The sequence below is a fragment of the Theobroma cacao genome, chromosome 5, assembly GCF_000208745.1.
Source record: "Theobroma cacao cultivar B97-61/B2 chromosome 5, Criollo_cocoa_genome_V2, whole genome shotgun sequence".
Taxonomy (NCBI): domain Eukaryota; kingdom Viridiplantae; phylum Streptophyta; class Magnoliopsida; order Malvales; family Malvaceae; genus Theobroma; species Theobroma cacao.
Window position 1 is genome coordinate 31,022,498 of NC_030854.1, and position 13,157 is coordinate 31,035,654.

The window sequence follows — 13,157 nt, forward strand, 5'->3', positions numbered from 1 at the left end:
TTGATTTATTTTTAATTTAATTTTTTAAATAGAAAAATTTTATAATTTATTTTATTAATAATTGATAATTTAATATTAATATTTTAAAAATATTAATATTTTATTAAAAATTGGAATCAAGTGAGAGAAAGAGGAGAGAGAGAAAAATAATATTTTATACTAATAAAGTTGTAAATTTTCAAACTTATAAAGGGTATTTTTGTCTTTATTAATTTTTGAATTTATTCCTCAACCATGGAATAGCTAATACCATGGGGAGGGTGGTATTAGCTATTCCTTGGTTTTGAAGGATTTTGAAGAATAGCCATTCCATAGGAATGACTATTCCTTGGATCATTTTTCAACCAAACAAAAGAACAAAAATTCCTTGGGAATAAAGGGGGAATGACTTAGCCATATCTTAAGATTTTCATTATCATCAAACTTGTAGTTAGAGCATATGATATAACATTTGGCATTATGACTTTAGGCATAAGACAATAATTCAATTTAGAGTCCAAGTATTTTTAAAAGTCTTAATTAGAGTAGAAAAGAAAGTTGACATAATATTTAAAAAAAATTTTAAACTATTCAAAAAAATTCAAATAATCCCTTATACTTTTACTGCGTTCAAGTAAGTCCTTATATTTTTATTTTGAGTCAAATAAAACCTTATATTTTTATTTTAAGTCAAATAAACCCTTATGACTAACGATTGACTTAGTTAAAATGTCATTTGTTATTCTATATCGGATGACGCTGACGTTACATGCTAATATATTATAATTGATAATGATGTGTCCTGTTAACATATTATAATTGATGATAACATAACATGGTAATTTAACATGACAACATGACCATGTGGCATTTTTTCCCTTTCTTCACCTTCACTGATGAGATTGAACAACAGATGGATTCTTGAAAAGATAAGTTCAGCAATTAATTCTCCCACCTATCAACGAGGAAACTAAGAAATTTTTTTTTTGTTCTTTACATCTATGTAAAAGAGCAAAGCCAGATTTAAAGTATTGATATAGCAAACTAATGAACCCATAAATAAATAAATTAAACATGAGAGAAGAAGAAAGATTAAATGGATGAAGAAAAATTAGACTAAAGTGGGGTCTGCCATTGCACAAGGTGATGGAGACCCTTGTTTGTGGCCGACACTGATAACTAAAGGTTGGTACAGAAAAGTGAGTGGGTGCATTTGAAAAAGAGGTTGTGAAAGCCAAGTTTATGGACCCTATAATGGGAAAACAGGACTTCTGAGTTTTAGACTCGAAGGGTATTGGTTTTTTGGGATAAGACGTGTTTTGAAAAATCAAGAGGTGCAAATCAGAGATAGATTCATACTACAGTATTCCAGGGGAATTGACGTCTTCATAACAAATGTGTATGATACATGTATTACAACAGATACAAGGAAGCTATGGATAGAATTGTTAGAGTCAAATTAGAAGAACATCGAGAGGCCCGATATGAATGAGGACCGCCAAACCCTACTTCTACACACTTTTTTCCCTTGAAAGATGTATGTGTCCACTCTTTTGAAGAAAGGATCATTCCCCCTATTGTTGTTGAGAGCTCAGCAATGAGTAATAGGTTTGAGATTTGATCTTGGAAATTTTTTGGACTAGTGAGAAAGGGAAGGGCATATTACACCTCTTTAATTTTATTTCTTCCTCATCAGCTTTAAATCTAATATACTAAAATACTGCCATTTTTTTCGTATTCTTTGATGCTTCTAATTATTCGTTATTAGCAATATTTTCTTATATTCCTAATTTGCTCATCTCTTTTAATTTGAACATATGTGTATCCGTTTTAATCTCTACTTATTTTCTACCTTATGATTGTAATATTTAACATTCTTCTAATATATTTTTCTTTGTTCAGATATATTATTGCTATCAATTATTGTTTTCCAACTTCATTATAATAATATTTCATTGTTAAGTACATAAATTTTTTTTTTAAAAAATTATTAGTATAGATAATTTTATTATCTAAACCCTATCTTGAATCAATCAAATTGATTAGAAAAAATCAACAACTCAAACTTATTGAACCTAAATTCGAATAAACAAACAACTTGAACCTGTCACCCCAAACCCAAAACATTTCAAAATTGAAATAATTATAACCCAAACTCAACCGAACTCAAAATGATTTTAACTCGAAAAACTAACTGTGTTGCGACAATCTAATCTTCCCTTTAAGTAATTTCCTACTCCTTGTAATATAGTTTCCATACCTTAGCAATAAAACATTGATGTGTTTTTGTCTTATTACCATTTCACGTTATAAGGTTTTTCATATTATAATGCCAGGGTCATTTCAGTATCAAAACCCTGTTCAAATAGCACCGTCCACTCCTGTTTCATCTGAGCTGTCCTGCTTCTTCAGTTCTCCATTCTCTGTTTCTTCCTTTCATTTGGTTGCAGTTTCGTTACTGGGATTGCTTACATTACTCCCTGTTCAACAAAGCCACCCCCCAGCCTCTCCACCGTCCGCCCTCTAACCTCTCCAATCCTTCTTTCTCCACCTTCAACTTCTTTCTGCCTTCTTTCTCCACCATAAGAGGAAACCCATGTAAAAATAAAAAAAAGAAAGGACTCTTTGGTGTGCATATTAGCATACACACCATCAGGTAGCTGCTGATAAGACAAGAATATGTAATTTAAGACAAACGTACGTATAACCTCAACTGATTCCAAAATATAACCTTGTTGATTCTAGCTTCAAAAGGAATTTTTGCATGAGCTGCGTTTGGTCTTCTTGTCTCATATTTAGATTCCTATTCAACTCAACTATATCAAATTTCAAAAGTGTTGTCAATTTGTCATAAGAGACTGTTCATCCAAATATGTGGCATGTAATAGTGCTGTTAGTCTAAAAGTAGCATAATGTGCGAAGAATACAATTTTATGAAAGAAAAAGGGAAACATAAACCAAGCAATATTATGAAGAGCAATCTCATGTCTATGATATAAACAAACAATATTATTTGATGAATCATGTCAACGAGAATAAAAAAGAATATTATTTGATGAAGTTTATATTGTTTAGAGAGCCAGAGAGAGAGAGAGTTCTCAAATGTGCAAGCTGTAAAGATACATAACATTAAAAGCTAATAAAAAAAAGTCTCCCTGTCTCAAACAATGAAATTAAAATGCAAGACTAGACAAAAATAAGGGACCAAGGGTTTCCTACATAAGAGTGAGGTGCTGGGAAAAAGTGAGAAGTTAGAGATGTACAATCCAAGAGGATACATAGAGGTCACAGCTGATCTTAAATAACATGAAGTCTTGTCTCAAAAACAAAGAAAATGTAGTACAGGGTTCGAAAACAAATGCTAACAAATTTCAAAGGCAAAGTAAAAACAAAGCCATTATTAATTCTTGAAAACAACCTAAGCATTTAAGAGATAAGCTCTATTTAATACATCACAACCTGCTCATTAAGCAAAATTCTTTATGGCATACTAATTTATTCTGTTTAGTTGGGTCTCTTCTTCAGAATTTCTGGCAGATGCTTCCATCTTTAATCCCTGCATGTCTAGTTCAGGGATAATTGGGGGCTGTATTCTTCGTGTAACTGTCATCTTCAGCCCCCCTGTTGTGTGGATAGTTGCTCCAGTAGTCATCTCAACCTGCATATGAATTTCATTGATTCTTCATAAGGAATATCTATTTCCTTTTTCAATTTCTATTGATGTTATGTGACATCAACCTAGAGCCAATTCATGTAAAAGCACAGTCAAATGATTATGGCACACTCAATGGAAAATCAATCACATCTTGGCTAGGTAGTGGTATTTACGTCATAAATTGCTGAGAATTTTCTAATCAAGTGCAACAAATTTACATAGCTTTTGCATTGGCTATATGCTTTGATTATATGCAGTTGTTTCAAGATTCAGGTAGTAAACAAATCTATTCTATTCAGCCAATGTTGTTAAATATCAATATGTGAACTTTATGAAAAAGTTTCAGTTCAGGTTCTATGTCCACTTTCATAAAAGAATAAAAGATGAAAGAATAACGCCAGACTGTAGTATAAATGTCATCATCACTTATAAATTTGCCATGAATGTTTGAGAGCAATTGAAACTATTGATGCGGTCATTCAACTATCTTAATGCAGGAGCAACAGGGTCAACATTTGAAGTTCTCCGGCATGGGAAAAAGAGGGACTCAGCCAGGAAGTCATTAATTTATTCACCAAAGGAGTATTTCATTCGTTTTATTTATGGAAGGGTATTTTAGGAAGTGTGTCTTAATCTTAGCATAAAAATGAATTTCTTCAGTACGGATGGAACCACTTTTAGGGGTTTGAAAATCCTGAGTTGGAGAGCCAGCAGCAGTTTCAGTTATTTGACTATTGCCACTTGTTTCTATTGTTGGTTTAGCAAAAAAGTATCATTTGATGCCCTTCAGCCTGTTTCTTTTCTTGCTACACTTTAAATTTACGCATAAAAGTTGTTGCAACTAACAAAATGCACAAGGTAGGTTACTTACTGGAGGAGCTCCAAGCGCCATTTGAAAGTTAAATCGTCGAACAAGCATTGCAACTGCTACAACATTCTGCAGATCAAAATAACTCTGCTTCAGGTTCTATAATACCAATCACTAGTGACCAAAAGGACAGATTTATCAGCCTAGGTAGATCATCTAGAACAAAGAAGTATTGAACCCAATACATAAACTTAGCTACTAACAAGTTTTGATATTGACTGAAAATTTTTTCATGCATATTTTTTGATAAAAATTACCTCAAAAGATGCAAACATGTCTCCTACACATTTCCGAGGTCCTCCACCAAAGGGCAAGTAACTGAGTGAGACAAGAGTGCTAGTATCAGTAATTAAAGGAAAAATATGACAGTAACTGAATTGAAGAACACGTAACTCAGTGAGAAAACATATTAACCGATAACTCAGCCTAACTAAATAGTCCAGTGGTTTATGCTAATGTTGTGACCATATGGTTATTAAGTGAAAAAAGAAAATTTAGGTGGAAAACATTTAGGCAATAGAGTGCGTATTCACGCTGTTAAAGTTGCTTGATAAACCTAGCAAATGCTTCATGCAAACACAATAGTTCTCCCAAAGTCTGAGGAAATAACTGACCCGGAGCCAAAAATGCTACTGAAATGCACTTACATGACACACACACATTTGAGCATACACATGTATAATTGTAAAATTTGTATTATGGAGGATGGAATGTAAAACTTGATTAGACAAGTTTTCTTGGAACAAGAAGCTGAAGTTATCCTTCAAATTTCACTTAGGTCTGTCAGTCAGAGGGATCGTTTGATTTATCCTTATGCAGGAAAATTCTCTGTTAAAAGTGCTTATTATTTGCAAAACTCATGCCATGAGGGTGGTGGTATAAAGGATTCAGGTTTGGAGATTTGTAGGAGGATACGTAATCTTGAGGTCCCTAACAAGATTAATCATTGCCTTCGGAAAGCTTGTCCTGGCATCCTTCCTTCGCATACCAATCTTAGGAGAAGAGGTTTGGCCGTTAGTTGCTATTGTGTTGTTTGTGAGAGTGAAAAAGAATCTGTGTTGCATGTATTGGTTGAATGCCCTTTGGCAACTTAAGTTTTGAATCCTCAATGTCTCCATTTTAGTGCTAACTCTTTTATTGGTGGATGATAATTATGTTGGGTCTTCTTCATAATCAGCAGTGTGTTATATGGCAGTGGTATTGCGTCTTTTATGGGGCAATAGAAATAGAACTTGGTTTAAAAATAGATGTTGTATTCCCTCCTTGGTTGTTGCTGCTAGATTTCATTCAGTTGAGGAATTTTCTTGATCAAGTTGGTTGATGTTAACAGCAGTGTTTTACCTGTTTCACAATGGCAGAAACCAGCTGATAATATTGTAAGGTTAACGTTGATGGTGCTGCTGGTAAGAGTATTTCATGGATTGGTGTAATTTTTAGAGACAGCCGGGGTGAGGTTCAAGGTGGTTCATTTTTGCAGGAAGGCCCAGTATTGGATGCAATTAATATTGAAGATTAGGCCTTTTTGCACAGTGGTGCTCAAGAACTCGGGTGCAGTAGGTTCCATTTATTAAGTGGTTCTTTATTACTAGTTCGGGCTATAAATAGCAATAATGAATATCTTTGGGATTGTGGGGGTCTTGATGGAGGAGATTAAGGTGTGGTTGGGAATGTTTCATAGTTGTCTTGTGTCTAATGCTAAAAGGGAGGCTAACTGGTTGCCCGTCACCTTGCCTGACATGCTTTACCTCATGCTGGTTTACATACTTTTGTAGAAGAGTATTTTGCTTTTATTGTACTTGGACGACAAATCTTCTCCCTATTAATGAAATTTCCTATTTCATTAAGAAAAAAAGAAAGAAAAAAGAGAAATAATGCAATTCTAGATTTCTGTAACCAGTCCTCAAATACAGTTAATGAAACCACCCCAGGCTTTCCGAACTAGTTTTTCAGTTCTACCTAACTACATCTTAAATTTCTGAAAAAAAAAAGATTTAATATAAGTGAGAAGAAATTCATGGACATCTCATCTAAAACAAACATAATTGACGCAATAAGCAAAGTTGTGGTTTTTTGTTACCAGAAATTTTGGTTTGTTTCATTAGGATTCGGTCCATCTAAAGGCCATCTTTCAGGATTGAACTTCTCAGGATCTTCCCAGAGACTTGGACTATGATGCAGATTCCAAACAGAGATAAAAATATCTTCACCCCTAAAAGTAAAATTCATGATCAAGTTAAGAGTTTAGAAAAATTCCGATTTCAAAAGTCAACATATCATAGCACTTGCATGTAAAGCTCATGTTAAAGCAGCAATAGACACATAAAAGTTATCCATATAAGCAAAAAAACAGTTACCACAGAGGCTCCCACCCCAACATGCTTTCTAGCAAAAGCACTCACATATAGACAAATATTTGTCACAGATGATGAAAAAGAATGCACAAGTCCAGAATGAGAGCTTCTAAAATCAAATTATAAACACCTCAAAATGATCAGAAGATGTTTTATATTCCAATATCATTGCAATTATCTTGCAGCAAACATATAGGTGTATAAAATAACATATTTATTCATGTGTCCAATTTTTGTAGGGGTAATCTGGTAATAATCAGGTAATAAATATTAATAAAAATCAACTTAATCTATTCTTAGAAGTTTATATTTATTGATTTGACCAAAGAACCCAGTTTTCTCCTTCTAATAAAAAGAAAAATTAGGTCAGAAAGCTATTTTTGGAAGAAGATGATTTGGATGGTTTATGCAAACTGGCCAATAGGATGATAATGATATTGATTTTACTAGGGTTTGACCTTTTTATAGGGTACTTTCCAAGCACATCATCCTCAAGAGAACGGCGAATTAAGACAGGTGGCTGCGGGTAGAGCCTCAAAGACTGCACAAAAGGTAGACAGAATCATCACCATATGAAATGCATTAATTCATAATATTTGAAGAAACATGGAACAGAATAGAACTAATTTTCTTACTTCATTAATAACTCTAGTAGTATACTTGAGTTTCTTCATGTCACCTATTGTTGGAAATCGATCGCCTAGAACAGAGTCAACCTAGGAAGTTCAATGAAATAATAAATAAGAAAATGAGGCTGTGAGATGGGTTATACAGAATTGAAAGCTTAGACTAGAACTTTTGATACCAGTATTGCACAAAAATTTTAAAGATACCTCATCCTGGAGCTTGGATACAACAGTAGGTTCCTGTGACCATAAGGGAAAAAAAACTAATGAGAACTTGAAATAAGTTGTCATTCAACCATGATATTTCTTTTAAGTCCATGAGAAAAATGACTCATATGAGGGAGATCCTCGTTCCAAAAAAAAACCATCAATTAGCCACAATCCAAAAGCAATCCTGCAGGCACACCTCAAAACCCTACTATCTATTGCTACACCAAGCAATCTTGGCATAGGTTGGAATGTATGTTAGTTATTCTAGCTGTACAACCAATTATAAGTATAAGTGATGCTATAACATCAAGCCAAACAAAACCTTATGCACAGCAAGGAAAGATTACAGTATGATCAGTTCTTATACCCATTAATATCAAGGAGAAAAGCATGAGGAAACAAACATGCATTATCAGAACAAGAAGATTGTCATATGCTTTTCCTGCTATTGGAGTATGTCTTGAATTCAATTTCTTTCAGGCCCAATGGTAAAATGTCATGTGCCTATTCATGAGTAAAGCAGGAGCAACCCAATTACTATATTCTTATTAATCTAACGTACTTCAGAAACTTAAGAGTGCTTCGTTACACTGGGTTTATTGGGACAAGGATTTGAAAAACTGTAGGTCATATAGAATCTATGCACCATCTGTCCCATGAATGTTGATCAGTAGATCAAACCATGTAAATCCCTATGTCTTTGTGTCTTACATTCTTGCTGCATTAATTCTTTGCCACAAAAATCTACATTGTACACATATTCTCATAAAGTTGCTACAGGAAGTACTCAATGATAAAGGTACAGAAATTAGAACCAAAAGTTATTATATGGGCAGACCACAAACAAGAAGAATAACAATGTCACAGGAGAGGGCATTTAGGTCCTTTTTCTCCAAGAACTAATCTTGAATTACCTTTGATAAAAGATAGAAGGTCCATGTCAAAACAGCAGCTGATGTTTCATGCCCAGCTATAAGCAGTGTCATTAGATCATCACGGAGTTGCTTACTAGAAACCTGCAAAAATTTTGAATGAAATCTTAGATTGCACAAGCTGATAATTCACAAAATTGATCATTATTAATACATACATCATCTCCCGATGCCAGCAGGAAGTGAAGAATACTAGGATCTTGTTCATTCATGTACTCCTCATGAAACTGTAGCTCTTCTTCTTCCACCATCCTCTGAATATTGCATATATTAGATTTAAAGGAGAATAAACGAAAACGTTTAATCAAGTCAGTGCAAAGATTAATTGCCATGAGATATGCAAACCAATATGTAAAACACACAGCAACCAAACAATTAGAATGAACCACACCACAAAAGTTTTAAGCTTACACCGATATATTAGAAAGGAGCAGAGTACAAAGTTAAGAAAATTTCCAAATCCCAGTTACATATGTCAATTAAGAATGAATCCCAGATAAATTTGTAGCAAAAATTTCACTTGGTTTACCAATGCATGAAAAAAGTAGTGAATGTTCATAGAACGAAAAAAGAAATCGCAAGTTCTTTCAAATTCAAAGACTGTGACGCCATTATTGTCCCATTGAAAAAGGCACCCAGGAAAAGAAAGCTGGAGTCACTTTTGGTGATTGTCACCAGCCTTAAGACGTCTGCTGATTTGGACTCATGCTTACTACTCCTGCATAAAACTAACCAACTAGCCACTAAATTTATTCAAATTGGCTTGTTTTATATCAACATCCAACCTATGCATCTCCAATAAAATGCCAAGAATGATCCATTTAGAGATTTTCCAGGTCTGACATTTCCCTAACTACCTATGAAGGATATATCCAGTACTTGGTATTACTGCAAGAAGCTATGAACGCACCATTATGGTGTTTAAGACAGAATAATCCATGTTCACACAAGCACATATATCATTGCATGTAAATAGTGATTATGTAGGGCATAAAGGTAAAAAGCATATTTTATCTCACTACATTTACTAATAACTTTACCTTGCATGTTGCAATTAGATCATCAAGTACATCATTAATCAATTTGAGCGCTTCTGCAACCTTCCTTTGTCGTGGTGAAATGTCTTTCCAAAAAGGGATCTCCCAGGTTGGAATTGGTGAGACACTTCGATCTTCTGCTTCCCGCAAAACAGTGTAAACAGCCTGTCCTAGCCAAAATACAGACAAATATTTCAGATGGCTTTAACAAAAATGTAAACAAAACTCAGTCAAAATTTCAAACAAAAAGTGCCAGCCAAAATGTAGATAAGAAGAGAAAATACCTCAACTATTCCGGTATCATTTGTTAATGAATCAAAATCGTAATTAAAGACTGCCTTTCCAATAATGTCCAACGTCAAATGGGAGAAAAGTGATTCCATTTCTACATCTTCCCCATCAGTTGCGGCATCATCTAGTTTCTGGCAAAGCCTCTCAGTAGCTTGTCCAAAAAGGCTAATCATAGCTGCTACATACTAAAAATTGAAAAACAAAAATAGAAAGAAATATCAGCAATAACTTATTTTGTAAAAAAGAAAAATTCAATAAGTACACCTCTCATCCAATGATTTTGGATAGTGAACACCCTATTAGTAACTTTTATCTTCTTTTATGTAAGTCAGCATGTTTATACTCCTTTCCATTATTCTTTTGAATCTGTGAATTATGCCTCTAACTACTAACAACTCTGAAATTTTCCATCACATAGTTCAAGCACATACTCAAAGGTACTAGCCACTAAGACTTGCCACACATGCTTAGAAGTGCAAAGACATAATATAGAATTGTTCATCTTACATGCACCAAATTTAATTGAATCAAAAGTCAAAATAATGGGAGAAGATGCAATATAAATAAAAATCATTTGTTTTTTGGTTAAAAACATTGGACCCATAAATTAATTAAAACACCTTTTGATGCAGTGCTGGGACTATAGCACGTCTTCTAATGCGCCATATCTCACCATCAGCTGGAATGAGTCCCTTGCCCATGACAAATTCCAAAATTTCTGCTAATACACCCTTCAGATTAAAGAGATCAAGGATGAGACAAACGATAAAGCCACATTAGCCCATAACATATGCAGGAAAACCAAAAAAAAAAAAGAATAATACAATTTACCTTTGAATAAGACTTCGAGTTGTCCCTCAATATATGCTTAGCAATGGAAGGATCAGATACAATCAAAAAGGACTGCAGCAATATAACCAAATGATCAACAGGAAATTTATGATTATTCTCAGACAAAACTATTTATTAGACAAAATTTTAAGCAGAAAAAAAAAAAAAAAGACACAAACCTTTGGTCCAATGGTTAGCCTGAACATCCCACCATAAGTAAGATACAGCTCATATAAAGGTAGAAAGAAGGCCTCACTCCGGATGGCCTTAATAGTCCCTTTCGCCTCTGGAATCTTAGGATAATCTCCACCATCATCAACCCATTTAAATAAAACTTCAAGAACCTCAATAGGAACACCTAGTTTCGATAAACCATTCCTCAATAGAGAAGGAAAACTTGTTCCCAGAAACAAAAAGAGACAACAAGAAGTAAATTAATTGAAATTATGAAAATAAAAGAAAAATATACAAAATTAGAAACAGAATATAGACTAAGAAGGATGTATAGCATTTACTAAAATAAATACATTTAAGCCGGCGCATATGAGATAGCAGATAACAAAAGAATTTTGAAATACCAAGATGATTCTCAACACAATTAATTGAAAAACTAAGAAAAAAATGTAACATCCACTTTTCATTGATGGAAAAATAAAAGATGCCCAGAAGATTATTAAGCATCACAATCACATTTAAAGGGTAAAAATAGAAACAAAAGAAAAAAGTGAACGAAAAATTAAAAAAGCAAATACCCAAATTTCTGAACACTGAATTCTCCGGAAGCAATCCTAGCAGACAACTCAGCCCGGCGTTTCTCTTCACGCAAAAGTTCGATACTTTTAACACCATTGTCGACTGAGTCAGACTCTCTCCCGTTAGACGATGACCCACATTTTACTATTCCAAACTTAGATGTCCCTAAAAAATTCCCATAAAACAAGCAAAAGGACACTTTAAACAAAAATCACAAAAAAGAAACAAACAAACAACTAGAAATTCTACAGTTTAAACACACCATAATGTTTTAAAGGGAATGCTGCTGATTTGGGTTTGGTTAAATGAAGTTGAAGAGGAGGATAAGCTGGAGTAGCAGCCATAATTCATTAAGCTGCCAACGAATTTGGTTATATTGTTGGTATATAAATATATATAAAACTTTCAAATAAAAAATATAAATATATCTATATATATATATAAAGAAAAAAAGGGAAGTGAAGATAAATAATAGAAGAAGTGAAATGTGGCGGGTTTTCGAACCCTCAAACTCATCTTCTGTCCTCACCGATAAAAAACAGGAAGCGCGAACGTGGGAATCTTTTCAGTAGCGTGCTGCAATGGATAACGTTAGATACCGATTCATCGAATCACCGTTTTCCAACCCATCAGCCATAGTTTAGTTTATAGCTATTCCCTCCGCCTATCATTTGTTTTACTTTAGACTTTGGCCACCCAAGACAGTTGGCAAGTTGTAGCCGTTGGCAAGTCCATTTCATTTGTTTTTGTGTTGTTTACTTTGTTTTTTTTTTTTTTTGTATTTCATACTGCATTCTCTACATCTAAGTCCATGCGGTTAAGATTATTAGATTTTAATGTGAAGATTTTATATTTCAATTTTTGAAAAAGAAAAATGAAATTTTTACTACATGGGAGGGTTACCATATATTTAATTCAAATCTTTTCTAATATTCGATCACAAAACAAATAAAATTTGTTACCAGAAGAAGACTAATTGTGATCTGTAATTATATAGTCGTTAATTGAAATTGTGTAATGAATTCAAACATCAAATATGAATTACTGAATAGTATGGATGTTATTCAAATGTCGAAAGTGATTCTTTTACTTTAATAATATTTTTTTATTTGATTGAATTCTATATGATTTTTTATTAACGAAATAATATGATTCTAAATAAGATGTTTTTCTTTGGTACTTGATCTAGCTAGTAGTGGTGGGTGGTGGTTATTTTGTTATTTGATCAACAATTAGTGTTGATTTCTTTTCTTAATAATTATGCAAATTTTGAGAATTAGATAAAGTATTTGCATACTTGGAGAAAAATGAGTGCTAGAAGGTTATACTGGAAATATATAGATCTTTAAGATTTATAATATTCTTAAAGATATTAATAATCTAATATTTTGAAGTTGTTCAAATAGGGGAAATATAAGTTGTAGAAGAATTTGCAGGAAGCATTTTCTTAATTTTAATTTTTATATGCCACTAGTATAATATGTAATTAATTTAGAGTAATGTCATAGATTTAATGCCCGTGAATATGTAACTGAAAACTAGACTTCCATGTCTCTCTAACAAATTTTACTGGATTAAATCATGACCTTCTAGCCCTATATATTTCAATTGTCATGATTACTAA

At 33.2% G+C, this 13,157-nt stretch overlaps 1 protein-coding gene across 3 annotated transcripts; it reads right to left on the reverse strand.

Moving 5' to 3' along the window:
* LOC18599410 (protein LUTEIN DEFICIENT 5, chloroplastic) lies at positions 3,031–12,171 on the reverse strand. 3 transcript variants are annotated; one of them, XM_018122178.1, is made up of 17 exons: positions 12,063–12,171; positions 11,796–11,888; positions 11,533–11,698; positions 10,960–11,176; positions 10,781–10,852; positions 10,570–10,680; positions 9,943–10,134; positions 9,662–9,823; positions 8,780–8,875; positions 8,604–8,705; positions 7,687–7,719; positions 7,489–7,569; positions 7,312–7,394; positions 6,580–6,711; positions 4,760–4,820; positions 4,506–4,571; positions 3,031–3,637 (listed from the first exon to the last, which is right to left on the reverse strand). In XM_018122178.1, exons 2-17 carry the CDS (start codon positions 11,875–11,877, stop codon positions 3,470–3,472), a joined length of 1,824 nt encoding a protein of 607 aa, XP_017977667.1. In that variant the 5' UTR covers positions 11,878–11,888; positions 12,063–12,171; the 3' UTR covers positions 3,031–3,469. The 3 variants fall into 3 exon arrangements, with proteins under 3 accessions (XP_017977667.1, XP_017977666.1, XP_017977669.1); XM_018122177.1 differs by lacking the exon at positions 12,063–12,171 and having other exon boundaries at positions 11,796–11,944; XM_018122180.1 differs by lacking the exons at positions 10,570–10,680; positions 12,063–12,171 and having other exon boundaries at positions 11,796–11,944.